The 25,113-nt window shown below is 40.2% G+C and overlaps 1 protein-coding gene across 3 annotated transcripts in view; it reads right to left on the reverse strand.

Annotated features, from left to right (window-relative positions):
- Positions 1-25,113, reverse strand: part of LOC121368084 (alpha-aminoadipic semialdehyde synthase, mitochondrial-like) — a 70,256-nt gene that overhangs the window by 19,567 nt on the left and 25,576 nt on the right. For 2 of the 3 annotated variants that reach the window (XM_041492624.1, XM_041492625.1), the window contains exons 2-16: positions 24,349-24,602; positions 19,866-20,042; positions 17,781-17,933; positions 17,287-17,433; positions 16,543-16,621; positions 15,577-15,704; positions 14,593-14,867; positions 13,527-13,638; positions 12,797-12,856; positions 12,104-12,174; positions 9,985-10,242; positions 9,336-9,446; positions 8,210-8,318; positions 6,229-6,305; positions 5,136-5,150 (exon numbers count right to left, since the gene is read on the reverse strand). In XM_041492624.1, the coding sequence (XP_041348558.1) occupies positions 5,136-5,150; positions 6,229-6,305; positions 8,210-8,318; positions 9,336-9,446; positions 9,985-10,242; positions 12,104-12,174; positions 12,797-12,856; positions 13,527-13,638; positions 14,593-14,867; positions 15,577-15,704; positions 16,543-16,621; positions 17,287-17,433; positions 17,781-17,933; positions 19,866-20,042; positions 24,349-24,585 (2,009 nt within the window). In that variant the 5' untranslated portion in view covers positions 24,586-24,602. The remainder of the gene's footprint in view (positions 1-5,135; positions 5,151-6,228; positions 6,306-8,209; positions 8,319-9,335; positions 9,447-9,984; positions 10,243-12,103; positions 12,175-12,796; positions 12,857-13,526; positions 13,639-14,592; positions 14,868-15,576; positions 15,705-16,542; positions 16,622-17,286; positions 17,434-17,780; positions 17,934-19,865; positions 20,043-24,348; positions 24,603-25,113) is intronic. The other variant, XM_041492626.1, reaches the window with a different exon arrangement.

The raw sequence follows: 25,113 nt of genomic DNA on the forward strand, positions 1-25,113 counted from the left end.
ACAAAAGTTCCGGCACCAGTGCGTGAACTGTGCAAAAGAACAAAAGTCTAAGCAATCCTCACCTGTCGATTCGGTGGACATCTCGGTATGCAGCCCAGAATCAGACAGACATCAACGGCGACGAGGACGGCTTGTATTCAACAGAGTCTGTGCAGCAACAACCGGACCCAGATGATGGAACCCCTCAACGTCTTCTGTGGAGACATCCCTCAGATAATAGTTGGCGAAGATGGAGTCCGTAGCCCAGAAACAACCAGTGATGATGTGCTGTATGGATGTGTTGCAGTGCAGGGACATCGTGGCAGCCAAGGCACGGAGTTCATGCGGATTGGAAGCAGACGGAGCAGGTAAACCCTCCTTCTGATAGGCGGTCAGGATAGAAGACCGGATCCAGGTGGCCACCGTGTTTTTGGTAATATCCCTCAACCGACTCTGGTTACAGGAGAGGAAAAGTCTTTTGCGATGTTGTCGAAAAGATTTGGTCCTCTCGATGTACTGGTGCAGGGCTCTAACAGGGCACAACGCCAAGTCCTCAACGTCCACCAGACCAACGATAGAGGAGAGGGCCTGCACAACGTACGAGCGAGGCGCTTGGTCTGGTAACTGATTCTTTGCAACAAAGTTCATGAGTAACCCCAAGTTGACTGCACGCCGATCTCGGTGAAAACGTACCAAGTCTACATCAAGAGTTCTGAGACACGGGCAGCCGCGGCGAAACCAAGTAAAAACACTGTCTTCCGCGTCAAATCTTGCAGGGAAGAGGATTCGATCGGCTCATAAGGTGCAGTCGATAACGCTCGTAACACCAGATTCAGGTCCCATCTTGGTGGCCGAAACCGGTGTGCTTGATCTTCAAGGCGAAACCCTTTGATCATCTTATGAATCTCAGGAATACCCGATAACTTCGTTCCAGTAGTGACATCACGAACAGTAGCGATGACCGAAACGTACCCAGCGATGGTAGACCCCTTCAATCGTAAAGTGGTCCGCAGATACAGCAAAAAATCTGAATCGTCTGAGGTTTGAGTTTTTGCCGGACACACCATCGGTGAAAACAAAGTCATCTGACGTTGTAAGCCGCAGTAGTAGATGATCTGTGCGCTTTCAAAATGGCTACCGTAGACTGTGAAGAAAAACCTTTCTTCCTCAAACTCTTGGAGATAAAGTCCACGCGTGCAGTTGAAACAACTGCGGATGTGGATGGTATAGTCTTGACGTGGGATGCAGCAACAGATGATCCCAGTCTGGCAGCGATAAAGGATGTGGATCAGCAAGACGTATTAGATCTGAATACCACATCCTGGATGGCCACATCGGAGCAACGAGTAACAGGCGACAATGGTACAGCTGAAACCTCTGAAGCACCCTTAGAAGGAGGATTGGTGGAGGAAAAGCGTATGCGTCCATCTGTTCCCAGCTGATGGCCAATGTGTCGAGATCCAGAGCTTCAGGATCCGGCACCGGAGACGCGTAAACCCTCAGCTGATGGTTGAATCGTGTGGCGAAAAGATCGATGTTTGGTGTCCAAAGTCTGTCGCACACCCATCGAAACGCTTCCGGATGAAGCATCCATTCCGTCGGCTGTGAAGATGACGGCCGGGACAATGTGTTGGCTAGTACATTGGAAACCCCTGGAATATGGCGAGCCCGAAGTTGCAACGGAATTTCGTCGACCAACTTGTAGAGACGATAAGTCAACTGCAGCAGACTGCTGGAGTGGGTTCCGCCCTGACGATTGATATAAGCCGCCGCAGTAGTACTGTCTGTGGCCACCATGAGAGAGGCTCCTGTCAACATCTGTCGCCAATGGAGGATAGCGTAGTAGACTGCCAACAACTCTAGCAGGTTGATGTGGAGTCCGAGTTCGCCGGGAGACCACAGCCCTGAAGTAGTCTGGTTGCTTAGATGGGCTCCCCAACCTTCCAGTGACGCGTCGACTAACAGGTGATGAGTGGCTATGAAGGCCCGCATAGAGACACCTTCTAAGACGTTCGATCGGAGCTGCCACCACTGCAGGCTGGAGCGTAGATCGTCCGGGAGTGAGATGATCAAGTCCGGATTGTTGAAACGAACAAACGGGTTGAGAAACATCTGCAAGCGCCGCAACTGGAGACGACCTCTTGAGTGTCAAATCCTGGGCGGAAGTGAGGAGACCCAGGAGACTCTGCCAACCATGGAAGGTCATTGGAGCGGTGAGGGCTATGGCAATCATGGTCTGGATCTTTTCCCAACGGTCTAAAGGAACTTGAACGAGGCCCAGGTCGGGTCGAAGCCAAGCGCCTATGAACTGTAGAGACTGCGTGGGAGCCAGTCGAGATTTCTCGATGTTGATAATCCAACCCAGATGCTTGAGAAAGTCCATGATGAAGGCAACATGTGCAGTCAGCCCTGTCTTGCTGTGACACTTCATCAGGCAATCGTCGAGGTAGGGGTAAAAGGATATACCTCTGCGATGCAGGAAGCGGGACATCGGAGTCGTGATTCTGGTGAACAGCCATGGCGCTATGGATATCCCAAAGGGCAGGACTGTCCATTCGTAATGCCGACCCTGTAGCACGAACCGCAGGTAGTGATGAAAATCGGCATGCATCGGAACGTGCAGGTAGGCGTCCTTGAGATCTAGCGAGGCAAGCCAATCCCCCGGTCTGATCACGGCAATGACATCTCGCAACGTTAACATCTTGAAGGTCGGAGGAGGAAACAGGTAGTGGTTGAAAAACGCCAAGTTGTCGATCATTCGCAGCTCCTTAGAATCTTTCTTCGGTACGAGAAAGATGTCCAAGTAAAAGCCGGGTGTTAAGTGTGCTTCCGAAATGTTGCGAACGGCTTCCTTCTCCACCAGTTTGTTGACGGACTCCTGTAGAACCTTGACTTGCGCGACGGAATGCCGCGGTTCTCGAGGTGAAGTGGTCAATGGAGGGATGGCAGACAATTGCAGACGATACCCTGTCTTCAAGATCGACGTGACAAACGGATCTTGGCAAAGTGTCTGCCAGTTTCGCCAATAACGGCGAAGTCGACTTCCGACCATGGATCTTCCAACCGGTGTGTTGCAACTGGAAGCGTCAAAACCGAATCGTTGTTCTGGTTCAAAATCAGGGGCGGGCGTAGGTTGAAGCAATCTGAGCAGTCCGAGCTGGGTCCGAGCTGGAGGACCGGATGGTCGTCTGTCCGGAAACCGTCGAGAAGGTTGACCTCGAAAGCAACCTCTCCAGTGCTTAGATGGTGGTTGTGGAGTGAACGTAGACTTTCGCTTCGTGGATTCCAACGTCGAAATAAGTTGCAACGCTTTGACAGTTGCTGTCGACTGTTGGTCCTTATCATTGGCCTTCACCACATCAGAAACCTTGCCTGCAAACAGCTTCGTTGCGGACCACGGTTGAGCTAACAGCTCCTTCTTATGCTGGAAATCCAAAGTGGACTTTTTCAGATAAGCCTGGTGACGGTCAGGAAAGACGTCAGGAAAGCTAGCATCTGCGCTGATTGCTGAAACAGCGCGTAGCACCGTGCATCTTTTGCCTGGGTGGTCATCGCAGCAAGGAAAACGTCCAAGTAAGATAACACAAACAAGCAACGTCTCTGGGCAGTATCCATGGCTTGTACTTGTTTGTCCGTCAAATCCACAGTTGACGACTTCCCAAGACGGTGACCATCTTCATCCAAAGACGGAGCTCCATCTGTAAAGGGCATGTCAAACACCGGATACATACGGTGATTCCAAGACGGGAAGGCGACGAAGGACGCTGTGTCTTTAAAGGTGTGGTCTAAATCTGTCGCCACCTCGGATACGAGTGTACCGGCTGCCAAGGAACGGATAACCACATCTTCCGGAAGGGACATCAGTCGCTATCATCGGTGTCGGTCCCTTCTTGAACGGCGTTGGTGGATGTGGCAAGGACGGCAACATGTCATAGACGGCCGCCAAGCAATCCCTCATAGTCATATGGTCAGGAGAGTCAGGCTCATCAAGGATAGAAACCACTGTAGGCGCTGCATCTCCAAAGTCTCGAAGCACTCGAGCACAGGCTAATCGATCCGCCGAAACAGAAGCCACTGGTGAACCGGACCGCAGACGGTCCCGTCGAGAACCCTCGGAAGCCTCAATAGAAGGTCTGCGCTGCCGATCCACGGAACCCATAGGGAGCCGTGCAGGTCGTGGGGAACGGCTACGGTCCCGGCTCCGCTGCGCCGAAGATGACTTCCCCGCTGAAGATCGGTGATCCTTGGAGGCCGTGGAACGTCTAACTGATTGAGTCGGCTTGTCAGAGGGCTGCGTAGGAACCGCAGGCCTGTCATCTGAAGTCTTGCATCTTGGAGCCGCACCCCCCGAAGAGGGGACTGGAACCGGACCTGACTCCAAACCCGCCGGTTCTGGTAAGGTCGCCATCGACGCCATAGTCTCTTTCAGCATAGTGGGTAGCATTGAACGTAATACTTCTGCTACGGAGTCCGCAATTGACGGCAAAGATTCCAATTTCTTGGTTCTCGCCAACACCACCTTCAAGTAAGCCGTGAACTCAACATTAGACAGGCCCGAACACAGGTCCATCTCGAAGAGAGGCTACAAGGAACACGGCAACCCGGACATAAATCATGAGGGTCGCCGCCTGCAGTGAACTTCTTACAGCGTAAACACGCTCGTACCTGTCGCTGAACATTAACATCCGACATGATAATAAGTTTTCAATCTGTGAAAGAGAAAGAAACAAACCCATGACACAAACACAAAGCCGGTCAACAAAGACGCCATTTGCAAAATGGCGTCCGACACAACAACCGGCAATATATCAACATTCCATGTAAATAAACGCTTGAAAAGTCAAGCGAAATACGCGAAAAGACATATGAAAGTTCACGAAAACGAAGGTGAAACACATTTCACCCAACTACAAATACAAAACCAAAGGTCTTATAAAAAAAGTTGACTCCAAACAGAGCCAAGCAAAGGACGTCCAGACCCTTTAGCGAAGAGAAAAAGAAGGAAGTTACAGTCATGTGACCGGAACTAGAGAGCAGTATGCAGTAGAAGAATTTAGGCCATCCCATTGGCTGTTGGGATGTTCGGACCAGACCACTTGCGTGGGGGGGAGGTGCCCTTGTTTGAGGACAGGTAATGGCTATAGAAATACATATACCTGTCGATCTTATATCTTGGCATTAAAAAACAACAAAAAACAATTAATTGGGCTTAATAATAAATAAAAAAATTATGTTTAAAGTTTACATATTATTATTATTATTATTATTATTATTATTTAATAGATATTTAAAACAAACAAAAAATCTTCTATCCGAAACAGAAGTTCAAATATCAGTTAGTACATTTACGGTATTACACTTTGGCCAACAGTAGTACAGGTCACTTTAAATCAATATTATTTGTGGTTTGTGATACCTAAAGACAAATTTATATAAATCTTATAAATTAATATCCAGTTTTTACTATAATGAGGGACAGTGTTGTGGTAAATATTTAAAATCTTCATAACGATGCAATAAACATTGTATTTTCACTAATAATAAGTAAAACCTCATTACTGACATCGTGTGAAATATACCAGAATTATACCTATTTCCGTGAGTAACTTAATGTCAAACACAACATTTATTAATACCACAAAAATAATCACTTGAAGTGTACTCTTGTTACCAACATTTTACAGCATAAACATACAAACATATCTGATACAATTATTGTTTATTTAGTTAATTTGTATTTTCGCTGACTTGCCTTCACATGTGATTACCATTTTGACAGGAGCGTATGTAGCGCTGTCCAAGATTCACAGTGTTCTGTCATTGGGGATCAAAACAATTCAATGCCATGCCATAATGACAATGCCATGTGATAGTTGCACTATGTAGTCTAGTGTGGAGATGGTTATTATGCCAAAACTTGGTGTAAATGATAGCTTGAAACATTTAAATGCTTAGAAAAAGAAAACAAATTCCTAGGAGAAATATCCAATCAAGCGAACAGGAGATTGATCAAATACTGGGAGTCTCTGATGAAATCCGGGAAGGTTGACCGGTCAGTGCCTGTCAGACTTTGCAGATTAATTAGCTGGTGGTGGGTTTTGTTGTTGTTGTTGGGGTTTTTTTGGAGGGGTTGTAGGGGGGGTTGTGAGTTCTTATTCAAGCAGGTCTTGACTTATTAAAATGTATATATATTTCTCATCAGGCCTGTGCATCTTGAATGGACAAATCTGTAATGGTGAACGAGCTTACCTGAATTTGTAATGTAGTGGTGAATCTGAGAACTCTGGAGCTGGCAAACCTCCACACCACGAAACATACGATGTGATCTAGAGCAATAGAGAAATATGAGCATGAGTGTCATGATATTGACATTTGACATGTATATAAGAGAGAGAGAGAAAGAGAGAAAGAGAGAGAGAGAGAGAGAGAGAGAGAGAGAGAGAGAGAGAGAGAGGGGGGGGGACAGAGACAGACAGAAAGACAGACAGACAGACAGACACAGAGAGACAGACAGACAAAACAAGAGACAGAGACAGACAGACAGGCAGACACACAGAGACAGAGAGACAGACAGAGAGACAGACAGAGAGACAGACAGACACACACACACACACACACAGACACAAGAGACAGAGACAGACAGACAGGCAGACACACAGAGACAGAGAGACAGACAGAGAGACAGAGACAGAGACAGACACACACACACACACACACAGACACAAGAGACAGATATAGAGAGACAGAGAGAGACACACACACAGACAGAGAGACAGAGAGGGGTAATATGCTTTTGCTATATAGGCATAATGAAAATCAGCCTAGAGATCTTTCACTGGGCTAGCTCTGGCACTCACCAAGTCTGCCAAAATTTTCTAAACAATTGGCAAATTATATTTTCATTTGGCGAATAAATTCCAATTTATAAATGCCATTTTATTAGAAAATAACTGGGTTTTGTAATGATTTTATTACATTTTCTGTACACCCAGAGCTAGCCCTGAAATTTTTATGTGCTCTTCCCACAATATAAACAGTATCATGGCCTTCGACATATATGTACCAGTTGCAGTGCACTTGGCGAGATTGGGGTGCGGGAGGGAACCAAGTCCATCAACGGCAATCAATTCTATAACCCATCATCTCTCTGAACTATACCCTGTCCTCTCTAAGGGACCGTCTCAAAATTTCATCACTTCTTCTTAAACGAATAACCCACGGAAGGGGCGGAGGAGGTAAAACACCCATGCGAAAAATGGAAGTGTCGAAAAGTTTGTGTGTGTGTTGTTTTTTGTTTGTTTTTTATTTTTTATTTTGTTTAGTTATTTATAAAGTAAAATTCGAAAACACAGTAAATGAAGAATTTCATGAACTACACGTGAACAATATAATTATTAGTCTCGGCACATCTGAACGCTCATTACAGTGACACGTTTCACACATGACTTCACTCTTAATTGGCATGCTTTGAACTTTTTTGAATTAATGAAAATAATAAAAGTCACCTAAATACCTTTGCCATGTGCCTGCTATTTGTTTACATCTTGTCAATTTTGTTCTGCAACTTTTGTGGCCCAAAATATTTCAACACTTTTTTCCCCGACTAAATTCATTTGGAGGGGGGGGGGGAGGGGGGTTGAAAAGTATTAGAGGGTTATTTATTTAGGGAGAAGTGATGACATTTTGAGACAGTCCCTAACGAATAACTACATAACTGCAACATTTTATATTGAACCTGGCATCAAATGTTATAGCAATAAACATTAAAAATTGTCATCATCCCTAACAAGGAAGGAAATGTTTTATTTAACAACGCACTCAACACATTTTATTTATGGTTATATGGCGTCGGACATATGGTGAAAGAAAGAAATGGTTCATTTAACGACACACTCAACACATTTTATTTACGGTTATATGGTGTCGGACATATGGTGTGGTAAGGACCACACAGATATTGAGGGAGGAAACCCGCTGTCGCCACTTCATGAACTACTCTTTTCGATTAGCAGCAAGGGATCTTTTATATGCACCATCCCACAGACAGGATAGCACATACAACAGCCTTTGATGTACCAGTCGTGGTGCACTGGCTGGAGCGAGAAATAGCCCAATGAGCCCACCGACGGGGATCGATCTCAAACCGACCGCACATTAAGCAAGTGCTTTACCACTGGGCTACGTCTCGCCCCTCATCCCTAACAAAAACAACAAATGAACTGCCACTGACCTTGCCTCCATTTTGCTTGACCTCATCAAAGCACTGCATGGCCATCATGTGATCGATGCCGGGATCAACCCCCACTTCATTGAGAATGGTCACACCAGCATCAACAGCACTAGACAGACGGACAGACAGAAAAAGATTAATATGCACTACAACAAAATATAAATATTAACCTGTTCCAGAATAACTTAATGGAATGAGATTTTCAGGCTTTTTGCCAAAAAATAATTTAAGGATATTATAATAAAAACAAAATAGACCATACAACTCACTACTGGGGGGGGTTTGAAATGTTTCGAAATTGGTCACTGCATTTCATATGCTTTGACAAATTTTAAACAGCACAGCAGTTCTATTACTATCATCTGTTGATAAACAATAATGTACATGTAAATTTACACAGCGATAAAATATGCAAAGAGAGAGAGAGAAAAAAGATAAATACTATTGCACCTTATTTGCACATTTATCAAGCAATGAAAAATTAATCTAACAGGGTCTAGCTGGATATTTCAAGGCAATAATTGGGGACAGTAGCAATAAATCTAGAGTTAACAATAAACCTGTATGGTAAGTTTAATACCAGGTGAGCGATTCCAAGGGGTCGGGGGGCAGGTCAGTAGAAGGGGAGGAAGGGACAGAGAGAGAGAGAGAGAGAGAGAGAGAGAGAGAGAGAGAGAGAGAGAGAGAGAGAGAGAGAGAGAGAGAGAGAGAGAGACACACACACAGACAGACAGAAAGAGACAGAGACAGGAAGAGACAGTGTGAGAGAAAGACAAGACATACAGAGAAAGTGAGACTGATAGCGAGAGACAATGATAGAGAGAGACAGAGAAGCAGATAGTGATAGAGAAAGAGAGAGAATAAGAGTGAGTATGTAAGCATTTGTTAACGTAAAAAACAGAAATATTGTATATAAGCAATAGACAGGACATCCTTAGATGTACTGGTTGTGGGTACTGGTTTGTAAAAAAAAAGAAAAAAGAAAAAAAAGAAATACTGGTTTATACCCCCCCAAAAAGTGCATCCAGGTTAATCAATCCTAAAACTCTCCCACTGAGCTAATTACCCCCCCCCCCCCCCCATAGCAGTCAGATTCATAGAAGAATTAGAAACAGAGTAACATTACCTTTTGTGTAACTCTTTCATATCAGGAGACACATAACTGGCCGTCACCATGTTCTTTTTGTGTTTAATACACAGTTCTGCAACAGTAGGATGCAGGTTGTATGGCAAGAGACTGAAAATTCACAAAACAAAACAATAAGCTTCAGTTATCAGTAAGTAAATCAATTTGTCCTTAATTTACAGTTAATCCACTAAATGACAAAAATGTTAATTTTTGTTGGGTTGAAGTTGATATCTATAAGCAATCATTGCCTCCCTCCTCCCCCCTCCCCTCCCCCCTCGGAGTGACTGCGGTGGATGTCCATGAGCACATACTGCCCCACCCCCTCTCATCCCCTCACCTGACGACGGCAACACTCTCGGAGACCAGCCTTTATAAGTCGGAGTGACTGCGGTGGATGTCCATGAGCACACACTGTCCCTTTTCCCCTCTCATCCCCTCACCTGACGACGACATCACTCTCAGAGACCAGCCTGTCTAGGTCGGAGTGACTGCGGTGGATGTCCATGAGCACACACTGCCCCCACCCCCTCTCATCCCCTCACCTGACGACGACATCACTCTCGGAGACCAGCCTGTCTAGGTCGGAGTGACTGCGGTGGATGTCCATGAGCACACACTGCCCCCCCACCCCCTCACATCCCCTCACCTGACGACGACATCACTCTCGGAGACCAGCCTGTCTAGGTCGGAGTGACTGCGGTGGATGTCCATGAGCACACACTCTGCCTCGGGGCAGATGGCACTGATGTTGTTGAGGTCCTCCCCAAACTGTGACGCCACCGTGACCTGCACCTTCTTGTCGCGCAGGAGGTACTCGACCGCGGGCGACGACACATAGCCTGCCCCCAGGATCAGAGCCTTCTTCTCGATGTCCGTACGCTGCATGGAGGCCTTGTGTCGAGACCTAAATACACAAACCAAGCATTCAGAGAGTACTAACGGGCTCAACAAATTTTCATATCGCCTAATTTCAAAGGCCATAACTTTGTCAAACATGGGTAAATCGCCATGAAGGTCAAACTTGATCTGTAATAATAAAGCTATGCACAATATCTCAAGGCATTGAAAAAACATCCAGAAAACACATTTTGGTAAATTTTAAGTACAAGGGCTATAACTCCATCAAAATGGGTAAATTGGTACATGTAGGGAAGTCAAACTTTATTTGTAACAGTATACAATAAAGCTATATACAAAATTTCAGCTCACTATCTCAAGGCATTGTGAAAAAACAAACATCTGGAAAACTATATGAGGGACAGATGGATGGATGAACAAACAGTCAGACGGATGGATAGACAGATAGCAGAAAACTGAGATGAAACCTATAGCCAATTAATGACCTAGCTTAAGGGCAATATCAGTTTCTTTGGTCCATAAAACCTGATATTGTTCAAAATATGATCAATACTTGTTTTATTACATAATAACGTGAGTCATATTTGAACATTTATATTTTGTTTATCTGAATAAAAATGTGACCATATAATTTCCCATAAAATATTTAGATTCTACCTGATGAGCTTTGTGATGTCATGCAATCCTAACCTGTGATGCCACAAGCAAACGAATGATGTATAAAAAAAATTCATTTCAACTTATTTTCATGCTTATATCCAATTAAGGTTCAAACACGCTGTACTGGGCACAACACCTCAGCTATCTGGGCTGTCTGTTCAGGACAGATGGTTAGTTGTTAGTTTGTTAGTGATTAGTGAGAGAGAGGAGGGTGTAGTCGTCTTACGCCTACCCACTGAGTTGTTAAAACTCGCTCTGGGTGGGAGCCGGTACCGGGCTGCGAACGCTGTACCTACCAGCCTTATGTCTGATGGCCTAACCATGACACCATTGAAAGGGATGGGTAAGGGCAGTAATAAGCAAGAAACTAAGTCTTAAACTTTGTCCTTAATTAATTTACAGTTATCTTCCCTACTTAATACACAAAACCCTGGCAATTATAGGTTGCATAGTACCAAAGAAGAGAGTTCCATGTCAAAGTTTGAGGTGCACCATCAAATATTTACGGAGTAAAAGCAGCTGTGGGTGTGATTGATAGTAATATGTGACATTGATTATCTGTGTAAATACTATTATCCATTGACAATAAATAAATTATTTGTTATACAGTTGTTATGCAGTATATACCAGAGGTTGAAACTAATGTGGGGTACCCCCAAAAATGGAACTGTAATTTTCAGCAAAAATTACGGTTGCTATTAAAAACATTAATTAAATCTCTTAAATGGTATGTGACCCCCATTTTCTTGCAGGTAGATTAGATGTGAGGTGCCACACTTTTTATTGCTGTACTTCCTGAATGTGTTGATAAGCTGCTTATATCAGTTTTATTTGTAAACGTTAACATTATCGGCAACAGGAATTGGTCTATTAGAACCTTAAAGAAATGGCCACAACAAACAATATGCCATGGAAACTAGTCTCCATGGAAATGTTCATGGCCATTTGGTCATTAATGTGTAACAAAGGATTTTAATTTAATTACGGTACAAATAATACATAATCAATCAAGCAAAATTATATAAAAAAGTGAAAGTTCCATATGGTATAGTAAATTAATGCTGCATAAAACTGAAAAGACTGGCAATCTCAACAGAATTGCTAACTGTTGTGATTAATTGGCAAGGTTAGCATTAGTGTGGACCAGAACCTGTTACTTAGAATGCTATTTGACACTTTTGGCAATGTCACTATCAGCATGTTACTAAGAAAGAAAGAAAAAACCTTGTTCAAGTTAGATAACTTACTTTGACTTCTTACGCAACTCACTAATGTATTCAAAGTTTGGAGTGAGCTTTCCGTTTGATGCGATCACAGCCTGAACAAGGAAAGGAATGTGTGTTTAGTGATACCTCAACACATTTTAAAACATAAAATAAACAATAAACCATAAACTTGAGAGATAGGTTTTAAAACAACTCATTGTAAGATAAATGGTATGTAATCTAATATAGTTTTCTTTATTTATTATATAACATTTAGTGAAATATCTTAAAATATCAGTGAAATAAAAGTGTTACCAGTCACTCAGTGACGATAACACATTTTAGAGTAAACATTTCACTATTTCATTCTAAAATGTATTATCATCACTGTAGAAATTGTTATCTTCACTGTAAGAAAGCTGGAACTATTTTGCTGCTGGCATTTTAAAAATAAAGGTAAATTGTCAAAAGTTATATAATAAATAGAAAATTACATGTTTTTTGTCAAATATGATTTATACCTCATCTCATGAAGCTTGTGCGACTCATGAGATATGATTGCAAACTTCACTCGATGAGATATAAATCATATTTGACAAAAAAGATGAAATATCCTCTATATCTCACTTTCTGATTCTGTATAATCGTAATCACGTTATGATTATTATTTAACAGTGCTACTATAGTACTTGGTAGGTAAGAAGTACAATCAACAAGATTCTGATAATAACTCACATTTTTCACTGTGTGGTGACAGTTATACTCTTCAAAAGGTTTGGAAGCAGATGATTCAACCTGTAAAATAAAAAATACCAACAGTCTAAATATTTTAGTTGTAGTCTTCAACATTTTTTAAAGACATTTTTGGGGTCAAACATATCTACTTAAGATGATGTATCAAAGGCCGTGATATGTGATATTCTGTCTGTGGAAATAAGCACATCAACGGACTCTTGCTGCTAATGGAAAATTTGTTGTGGGTTTTCTCTAAGAATATGTCAGAATCATCAAATTTTTGACATCCAATAGTCGATGATTAAAATAAATCAATATGCTCAAGTGGTGTCGTTAAATAAACTTTAACTTTTTACTTCATAAAAAGACCACAGATCTACCACCAAAATCAAGCTAAGTTGATACCACTAAACATTTTAGCTGTAACTAGTGGGGGATAACCCCTCCCCCCCTCTCAAAAAAGTAAAAATGTTCCCTTTTAGTTTAAAAATGTCCCTTTTGGTCTAACTGGAGAAGACCTATGGTATTTTATCGTTTGCCAATTCTTTTTTTCTGGCACTTCATTTATTTTATCTTAGGCAAGGCCTTGAAGTATTGCTTTAAATGAAATTATGTTTATAAAAATAAAAATAAAAATAAAAATAAAAATTAAGAAAATAAATAAATGACAAAATTAACAGGAACAGCTAACATACCAGAGAGTAAAACTGTAGCAACTAAAGGCACAAACCATTGCTGGAATAAAGGGAAGAAGACGGCTTCCGAAGAAGTCGGTTGCTTCTCGTGGTATTTGTGCTGGCATGTTGTCTATTGAGCAAATCAACACACCGCTCCCAGCAAAACTGAAAACAAATAAACCATACTTAGTCTATCAAATACCATATTCATATGTCGTAATATCTGAAAATGGGAAAAAAGGTAAAGATATAAAAACCAGAAGGGCGATGTGATAGTGGCTACTGAATCTAATGATGACATAGACCACATAAATGCTGGATAGTGTCGACTTTATAAACGGTTTAATAAATATACAGAACGTCACATATACGTTGGTTTCGCTTCCTATTTATTGCATAAGTTTATTGTGCGCAAGAATATATACCACGAGACAGCATAGCGGTCGAGTGGTATATTCTTTTGCAAAATAAACGAGTGCAATAAATAGGAAGCAAAAACAACGTATGTGAAGTTCTGTATCTTTATTACATACCTTCTTTTATGTTTTACAAAAATGGTTTTTAATTTAAAGTCATAACAAACTTTGTTAAATCTATGATCAAAACTAATTTCATGGATTTACTTAACATTAAGAATCATACTCTGCGGCAGCCTTGTGTAATGTTTCAAATACGATGTGACATCATTTGTAAATCATATATGACGTCAGTAAATAAAAGGCACTAACTGCAGTAAAAAAAAAAAAAAAAAAGGGAATTCACCATTTAAAAGTTCTGGTCCATATCGCACATATGTGCAATACAAAATAAATTTATCACACAGTTTCAAAATGCCTATATCACTGTAGTAAGATTGAATAGGTATGTAATATTTTTATTTTTTTATTATATAATTACGGCTTGAAAACAGTCATTCAACTATTATAGCCAAGATCAATTAACAGGCAAAGATATATGCTATGTGACTTTAATGATGAGGACGACAGAATCTCCATGTCCCAGCGAAAGACGTTGAAAGACAGGAGTTGCCAGATTAGAAACAAATACGGTGGAATTCAAAGGAGAAAAAGGAAAGAGGGTAGTGGGATATTTTTTAAAATAAACAACAAAACCCCCAACCTCTCAGTGTTCATGTTCTGTTCGGCGTCATACAGACAGAACGGGGAGTCGATGGTCGTACATTCCTTCATGAACTCGATGGAGCCGCCGGGATCCGCTGAGATATCACAGATTGATATGAGGCGATGGGGTAACTGGGGGCAGCCAGGACTGGACGAGATCCAAGGAGATTCCTGTGGACGGAGCAGCATCTTGGCGTCGGGAATGGAGATCAGACGTGGGGAGTTTGGGGCGTAGTAGATCCCGTTGATGATGCATGATGCATAGGGAGCTATCTGAAAACAGAAATAATCTTATTCAAAATATTGAGACTCATGCGTTTGAACATTGTGTCATGCTCTCACGCCGGTACATGACTTTCTCATGCATTTTAAAAATTATAGCCAAAAAAATATTTAAAAAGTATATTTTTTGTTGTTCATTCGATCTCGACGACCGACAAACAAGCCTGCAACTGCCGGCCAGCCCGGTTAAGCATCATAAGGCATTAAAATCAAACAATAGATGTCCATGTTGTTTATTGGTCAGAATCTTGAACCTTGACCAATTGTCAGCGCACTTATTTTCCGCACCGGTTTATTCAGATTCACGATGTCAGACTCCGACCAGACAAAATCTCACTCCTTGCGAAAGTCCCAACTTGAGAGCTCTGTATTTACCAAAACCAAAAGTATCCACTTCGAAAAAAAAAATCTCTTTTGGCATACTAATTCCTATAGGGAAAAAACATTACATGCAAATTAGGACAATCATGTTTCTGTCCTGAGATAAATAATTGGAAAGATACACTACAGAAATAATGAGATAAAAATTAGCAGCTACTTCTTTTTTCAGCTTGTTATCAAGACCTTGTGACAGAAGGAAGAGTTATCTACCTTGTGACTAAAGTATGAGTTATCTACCTTGTGACTGAAGGAAGAGTTATCTACCTTGTGACTAAAGGAAGAGTTATCTGACCTTGTAATTGAAAGAAGTTTGTCTCACCTTGTGACTGAAGGAAGAACTGTATCTTTCAGGGTGTTCCTCAAACTCGTTTGCATTGAAAGGGCTGCCATCTTTGTTGATGTAATGATCTTCTCGACTGACCACACAGGAATATATTTTACTGGTTGCTGAAAATATTAATAATGTTAATAATACATGTAGCTGTGTATGAACATTCTATAATATAACTGCTGCTGATATACATTTTGACAGTCTTGTATCATTAAATATTGTTTTAAAATACCAGGGGGTTTTGTCGAATAGATTTGTAAACTAAAGTATTAACATTTTCTCTTCTTTTTTAACCTAACAATATTTACAGTTAACTATACTGTATAAAGTTAAAATCAAAATGTTTTATGGTGTTGGTTAAGGACCACACAGGCAATGAGAGAGGAAACCTGCTGCTGCTACTCTTTTTGATTAGTGGCAAGGGATATTTTATCTGCATCATCCCATAGCAGGATAGCACATCCTGCAGCCTTTATTACATCAATTGTACACCATGACTGGAACAAGAATTAACTGAATGGGCCCACCGACTTGCAGCATGTCTATTAAAGCAATCCACATTCTTGACAAACAGACTGGCATACATTGTCATGTAATGTATACTTTAATGTAATCCTTATGGACATATATTGATTAACAGTGTCCTTTGATAGACAAACAGACGGGACATGGTCCAGTGGTATAAATTGTTTGCTTGATGCGTGGTCGGTCTAGGATTTATTCCTGTCAGTGGGCCCATTGGGCCATTTCTCATTTCACAACTGGTATATCAAAGGCTGTGGTATGTGCTATTCTATAAAAGATCTCTTGCTACTAGCCGATGATTAATAAATCAATGTGCTCTAGTGGTGTCATTAAACAAAACAAACTTTAACTTTTAACGTTCAAAGACAAAATGTTTTCTCATAAATTCCTCAAAACTGAAGTTGGCTATGACAAAGGAAGAACACTTACATCCCTGTCTGGCCACTTTTGGAAGATATTCTGGCTCTATGTATTCATGTGGCAGTTCTTGGAAGACCTCTTGTGCTCCCTGTGAAATACAAAATAAACAACACCGTCACCTTGTGTACGTGTCTTAAACAAATACCTGTTCAGAAACTAGAATGGCATGCTCGGTACTAGATAGCGAAAACATAAATCAATCCATGCAACTGTTTAAATGTTTTAATCTAGAATGGCAAAGTCATGATGACTCACAGGATCTGTATTGTGATGATATAAATCAATGCATATAACTGATGGAAGGAAGGAAGGAAATGTTTTATTTAACAACGCACTCAACACATTTAATTTACAGTTATATGGCGTCAGACATATGGTTAAGGACCACACAGATATTGAAGGAGGAAACCCGCTGTCACCACTTCATGGGCTACTCTTTTCAATTGGCAGCAAGGGATCTTTTATATGCACCATCCCATAGACAGGATAGCACATACCACGGCCTTTGATATAACTGATAGAAAGTTCGAAACTAGCATGACAAAGCCATGTTACATGTTATGTAATGTATAGTTGAAAGATGTATTAATCCATATAAGACAAAAAGTGGGTAGGGAGCATTATTCTTGATTAACACTACACTTTCTAGTTTCAGTCCAGCTATGTTTTAGCTACAGGAGAAAAAAAAAAAAAAACTTACCACCAAAAAGATGATAAAAAAAAGAAAAAAGAAGAACAATAAATATACAAAACCTGTGAAACATTTCCTGATCCAGTGAAAACAAATGTGAGAGGTCCAAGTGATTTTGGCATTCGCCCAAGAGCAATCTCATAGCCAGCTTCCCTTACAGCCTGTCTGGCCATTTCAGTGTTTCTGTAGTTGTGGCTTGGTCCTATGTGCTGAAAGTACCACACACGGTCACTGATCATCCTCTAAATACTTGTATCCATGTGCCTTAATATGCTGATGCAGCAATAAGTAATGAATAGGCAGTTTAATTTATTTTACATTCACAGACACGGTCATACTATATTTACTGTATTCAACAAGTATTTCATAAAGGCATGTACATGTATTGTACTGTTATATTCTTTATGATTTGTTTACAACAGCCTAGATGAGTAGTCTTAAATAATCAAATTCATAAATTAATCTTTCTAAATAATTTACATTATGACCCGAATAAAATGTCAACTACAGGTGAAAAAGACAAGAGAAGAAAAGAGGGTATATCTCAAACTCTTACCATGAATGGAGTGTGGTGGCCCAGGGCGAGAAGTCGCAGACCCATGCCATGTAGAATATTTATCATTCCCGACACTCCGGCATACTTCCCGAACGCTACGACTCTTTGACCTTCGCTGTCCACCATCTTTTCATAGTCAATCAGTCGAATATTCTACAAAATATGCATAATTTGTTTGTGAGAAACATTTCATCCAACCAAATCTCACCCATATTTCTTTGCACCTTGCATTCTCATCCCTTGAAATTCTGTACAAATTTTGTACAAATATCAACAAAGTAAATACTCGATAATTATAAAAATGCTGTTTGAAATCAGTTTTGCAATTATGGCATTTTGCGGAGGCACTGCCGATTATGTTAGCAAATTTTGAGGCCTGCCTTCCAACCTGTACACTAAAATTAATTCATTAGATCATTAAAAAGGAAGGGTCTTGTTCACAAACCCAAAGCAAGTGGCCTTGAACATACAGTACATAACCAATATGAGGCAAAATCTCATACAGTTGAGCATCATTAATCTGGACAAAAAGATTTCATCAAAACTGATCGAATTATACATACATTTTTGGATTCCTGAATAATGTTAAGAGTAATATCCCTTGGATTACAAATGATGGAGAAAAAACAAGCAAAAAAGAAAAAGAAAAAGAAAATAATGTTAAAACATACAGACACACACATAAACAGACACACAGACAGACACACATACAGACACACATACAGACACACACACACACACACACACACAGACACACATACATACATAGACACACATACAAAGACATACACACACACTTTCCCCATTTGGATGAGGGTGGAAGAGTGCTGGGTGTTGCTCAAAACCACAGGTATAAATACCAAATGTTTATCAGTGTTTCACAAAATATTCTGAAATACTGTGTTTTCGGATTTCAAGAACAGTTTGAGGTAACAGGCTTCTATATAAGCCCAATAAATATGAAATGCATGTAACTGTAGCCATTTTGGTTTCTGCCAAATTAAGTGACTGGTTTAGACTGGCCACCGATATTGATCACACATCTGTGTGTTATTAAAGAATGTTGATTGAACAGCATTCAGACAAATGAAGCGAACTGCAACTTATGGTTTTGAATGATCGATGTCCAGATCCAGAAGCTGAATATTTGGCTCAATATTGACAGAGAGCAAGTGGAAACTACCACTCAAAATACACAATATTCTTTCGGAAAGATTTCCGCCTGCACCCCCCCCCCCCCCCCCCCTCTTTGGGGTATTGGATTAGCGATATTAAGTGGCCATTGCATTAAACACTACAAACAACGTAGTGCTAGGGTCTGGATTTGAACTCCAGACCATTGGGACTGTAGACGAGCACTGTAACCACTTGGCCACGCAGGGTGTATTTTGACGGAATGAACCGAGCGTCTTCGGAATAAAACGAACCTTTAGTCTCATAATGCTTCATTGTGTCTTCTGTGCTATATTTCTAACAAAAGCACCAAGAAAAGCACCCTTGTGGAGGAAACTCTAAACTTACACTAATTCTAACAAATATTGTTAGGGGGGTGCGGTCGGATATTTTACCAATTTCTTTATTAATCATTGGCTATTGGATGTCAAACATTTGGTCATTCTAACATATAGTCTTAGAATGGAAACCCACTACATTTTTCCATTAGTAACAAGAGATCTTTTATATGCAATATCCTACAGACAGGATAGCACATACCATGGCCTTTGATATACTAGTTGTGGTGCACTGGCTAGAATGAGAAATAGCCCAATAGTCCACCGACGGGGATCGATCCTAGATCGACTGCACATCAGGCAAGCACGTTACCGCTGGGCTCAGTGCCACCCTCTATTCATTCACAGACACGGTCATCCCTTAAGTACATGAAATGTATTTATTTGCTGTAACCTGCCAACTTAGTAATAAGTAAATAGCATTATTAGACACTTTCCATCTTAAAGCAGTGTACACCTATTCAGATTAAGAAATCAGTGCCAACTATGTCAACATTAAAACGACCAATATTAAATTGGATATCATAAAAAAAAGATATTATATATATTAATAAAAAAAAATTAAGAAAATTACCTTTTCCAAGATTGCATCGAGCAATGGCATGTTTGCTTCTTGAGCCTTGATTGTGTGAGAGAAGAAGGCGTACGTCTTGTAGGGTATGAGGATGTCAATTGGAACCTGCTTCACGCCGATCACCAGAGACGCTTCGCTGATGTCTTCCTGGATTATCACACCCTTCTCCGCATATTCCTGTCAACACAGACATATATCATCATCATCATCATATATCATACCAAACTGGGGTCGATCATTATCAGATTATCACTAATTATCATAACAAACAGGGGTCGATCATCATCAGACCATCACAAATTAGCATATTAAACACGGGTCGATCATCATCAGATCATCACAAAATATCATACCAAACTGGGGTCGATCTTTATCAGATTATCATACCAAACAAAAATCAATTATTATCAGATTATCACAAATTATCATGCCAAACACGGGTTCATCATCATCAAATCATCCGGTAGGGGATTAATAAACAGAGTGTTTGGAAGGAGACAAAAAGGAGACTCTTACTATAGGAACAATTTAGCTGGATTAATAAACAGAGTGTTTGGAAGGAGACAAAAAGGAGACTTACTATTTGAACAATTTAGCTGATTAATAAACAGTGTTTGGAAGGAGACAAAAAGGAGACTCTTACTATATGAACAATTTAGCTGGATTAATAAATAGAGTGTTTGGAAGGAGACAAAAAGGAGACTCTTACTATATGAACAATTTAGCTGGATTAATAAACAGAGTGTTTGGAAGGAGACAAAAAGGAGACTCTTACTATATGAACAATTTAGCTGGATTAATAAACAGTGTTTGGAAGGAGACAAAAAGGAGACTCTTACTATATGAACAATTTAGCTGAACTATGGAGATGCTGTCTGTTACTTTGTAATATACACATGTAGATTATTTATTTATTTGTCAGCATTTTATCAATGTTATATACAATGTAATATAAACCCAGATCTGAACAACAAACACATAACACATGATCTCCACACATTGCAAAGTCGAATGGGCATTTTTCAAAATGTTAAAATTCAAGTTTTTTTTGTTCAACAACACCACTATAGCACACTGATTTATTAATCATCAGCTATTGAATGTCAAACATTTGGTAATTTTGACATATAGTCTTAAAGAGGAAACCCGCTACATTTTTCCATTAATAGCAAGGGATATTAATTTTACATGCACCATCCTATAGACAGCAGGCCATAGGATTTCAAACTTCATGGGAACCCGTCGGAAACTGTTTATATTATTTTTGTTGAATAGTCGTACTTGATATAATAATTATGGGAAAAAAAAATTGGTTCCGTGATTTTACCGACACGCTACCGACATACTACCGGAAATGATAGTTAACGTGAAATCTGAAGGCCTGAGATAGGATAGCACATACCACAGCCTTTGATATACCAGTTGTGGTGCACTGGCCAAACGAGAAATAGCCCATTGGCCGTGGCAGAATGTGGATGATTCCATGATCTCTATCCAGAGGACAGCCACTCCCGAAGAGATCCATTACTGGAGATTAAATCTCTCTTACATTGCCACAAAGAGGACTGCCACTCCCAGACAAGTTTAGTAAATCAAAATTACATGTAGCACCGAACAGAGCTTTTGAACCTGCTTACTGCAGGTTTAATCCGATTCTGATCCAGTAATGTAGAAGATTTCAATTCCTTTCTTCAAGTTCGATTTTATGCGTGAATGTAAACAAACGGCTAAAAAAAAAAGGTCAAAAGGTGTGAAGGTCCAGAGAAATGCATGACACTAGTCACATCTGTAAATCATGCATACACTTGTCAATGTAATATTTTGGAAGCAATATTTTAATTAAATCCTAAATCTAAGGGATTTTCAAAATTATGTAATTAAATATAACACCAGTGTTGCGAGGCTGCAATGTCTGGACAGCTGAGACCAAATTACAGCATTAGCATTAGATTGTACCACTTGCCAATTTATAAATATGTCACAGTGATTGTCAAGGAAGAAAGGAAGGAAATGTTTTATTTAACATCGCACTCGACACATTGTATTCATGGTTATATGGCATTGGACATATGGTTAAGGGCTACACAGATATTGAGAGAGGAAACCTGCTTTCGCCACTCTGTGGGCTACTCTTTTCGATTTGTAGCAAGGGATCTTTTATATGCACCATCCCACGGACAGGATAACACATAACACAGCCTTTGATATACCAGTCGTGGTGCACTGGCTGAAGCGAGTGACTGTCAAAGTACAGAATTTATATGTATCACACAAGTGTATCTTTGATCTCATATAGACTCATAAACTTTATTATTTATAAAACTATAATCATGCTTGTTTTTCAGGTTTATGTATTTTCAACTGTTGAGACCAAAGATAAAATACATCTGGTCTGAGTTCAGATGGTTCACGAATATCTTGGCCATAGATTGGTTTTTGCACTTCATGTTCAATAGGATAACTGTGTGGGAAACCATTCATTTTAACTTATTTCCGTGCTTATATCCAATTAAGGTTCAAGCACAAAGTCCTGGGCATACACCTCAGCTATCTGGGCTGTCTGTCCAGGACAGTGGGTTAGTTGTTAGTTGGTTAGTGGTTAGTGAGAAAGAAGAGGGTGTAGTGGCCTTACACCTACCCAATGAGCCCTTAAGAACTCGCTCTGGGTTGGAGCCGGTACCGGGCTGCGAACCCTGTACCTACCAGCCTATAGTCCGATGGCTTAACCACCGCACCACCAACACTGGTTGTGGGAAACCAATCAAATTGTTTTCAACCAACAGTGCAGCCCAGTGATGTTTACCGTATAAATGAGTTCTGTCTGAGCCATATCATTTCATCAGATAGGACAGAAATGGAATATTTAGTATTTCACAACATATCTCACCATTTCATGCCTGAATACTACCATCAACTCAGGTTTCAATGGATCAGTTAACCGGCTCGGTGGTGTTGTGGTTAAGCCATACAATTTATACTGTAACTGTAAATAATGTTTATGTCATTGGCTAGCTACATACACATGTACCTATACTGCAAACATCTTTGTCACTGGGTATCGGCCTCAGTGGTGCCGTGGTTATGCCATCAGACTTAAGGTTGGTAGGTACAGGGTTCACAGCCCGGTACTGGCTCCCATCCAGAGCTCGTTTTAACAACTCAATGGGTAGGTGTAAGGCCACTACACCCTCTTCTCTCTCTCTCACTACTCATTAAACACTAACAATTAACAACTAACCCTCTGTCCTCCCAGATAGCTGATGTGTGTGCCCAGGACAGCGTGCTTGAACCTTAATTGGATATAAGCACAAAAATAACTTGAAATGAAATGGGTCAGCTTCATAATATGCAATCTGTCACTATAGTTATGACTGACAATTCCAGTGCCATTGTTTTGGCTTTATACACAATAAATAAAACATATTCAATAGTATAATGTTTTGATATACATGTATGTATTATATTGGACGAATGGTTTTTCTTGGATCTTTTTAAATTTGAACATAATTGGGGGTTTTCTACACTTATAAAAGATGTACTGATAAACAGTATTGTTGGCTCAATATAGAACTAAACAAAATGTTTTAATATGTATGAAACTAACCTAAAAACCCCAAAAGAACCACTACTCTATAGCTGTTTTTGAATTTGAATGTATGATGCAGGCTTGAAGGAACAGGAGGTCTTGGGGACTACTTGAGGATGAAAATGTAAATTTGTTGGTCCTTCTATATATAAACAAGCATTCTGAGAGTACTGCTAAAGCAATGCATGTCCCCTACCAAACCTAAGAATGTTTTGTATCTCCTAAATTCAAGGGCCATAACTCTGTCAAAAATGGTTAAATCGCCATGAAAGTCAAACTTGATCTGTAACAGTACATGATAAAGCTATAAACAAAAACATCCAAAAAACTATGTGGGACAGACAGATGAACAGACAGACAGACAGACAGAAGGACAGAGATGAAACCTATAGTTGGACCAGTAGGGGACTAATAAAACATTAAAATATGGCTTGTGTCCCCCACCCTGAAACTAGATACTGTGCTCCCTTCCACTAGAGATTGTACTCCACTCCAGAAGTTGTTCCTATGGGCCTTAATGATGTCATTTTGCATCAATGTTAAAGATTTTTAAAACAAATATATATCAGCGATAGAAATAAGCAGAATTTTCCATTTGTCCACCGGACAAGAACATTGAGAAATCTACTTGTCCAGCAATATTTTCACTTGTCCATATAAATGTTTTGTTGTATTCAAGTACAATGACCGTATTTTTGATTTCTCAAAATTAAACTGCATTGAACATTTTTACTTGTCCACTGGACAACCACTAAGGTACATTTTGCTTGTCCGAGCAGATTTTCACTTGTCAGGACAAACGGACAAGTGCTTATTTCGAACACTGTATATTAGGCATATATATATAAAAGAGAAAATGGTATTTAAAAAAAAAAAAACACAAAAAAGCACACACACCTGCATATTATATGCCCGTCTGTTTGATGGCTGTATGAGGACTTTTATGCCTTTTTTCACAAGAGAGCCAGCTTGTGAGGGTGACAGTGGGGCCCTGCGCTCCCAGACGTTGATGGTTTCCCGTCGAATGGCCATCACCTTGGGGCCATCACTCATACAACGCCAGAAGAGTGACAGCACAACATCATGCTGTTGTCGTTGCCGTTGAAAAATCCGGCTCCCTGCTTGTCGCAGCATTTTTCAGCTTGTAGTTTCTGAAACGGGAAATATATTCGTACTGCTAAGAAAAAAAATATCCTTTATATGAGCCAGTTGTTTGTATATTAATGGTCATAAGTTTTATTGGTATTTATACCATCTGTATCTTATCTCCAGGGTGACCAGATAAAGGCACGACGCTCATCTCATTAATTATGCAAAATCATGAAAATGGATACAAAAGAAAATGTCACATAACATTAAAATAACAATATCTTATCTTGAGGGTTATCACATATAGGTACAATGCTCAGTTCACTTGTTTTGTTCAAGTACAAAGAAAAGAACCACAACCGTGAGATAACATAAGTAAATTTATTTAAATTGTTGACTTCCAACCCAAAATTATAATTTAGGTCAAAGTCATATGCATATACAGATTTCAGCCTTTTTTTTTTTCTTCTTTTTTTTTTAAAGATTTATTGCCCCCAGAAAATAGACAGTGAACAGGTTGGGAAGCCATGGTCACTGCCTTACAAAGTACATATTTAAACAGTATCTAAACAA

This window comes from Gigantopelta aegis, chromosome 3 (assembly GCF_016097555.1).
Source record: "Gigantopelta aegis isolate Gae_Host chromosome 3, Gae_host_genome, whole genome shotgun sequence".
Taxonomy (NCBI): Eukaryota; Metazoa; Mollusca; class Gastropoda; order Neomphalida; family Peltospiridae; genus Gigantopelta; species Gigantopelta aegis.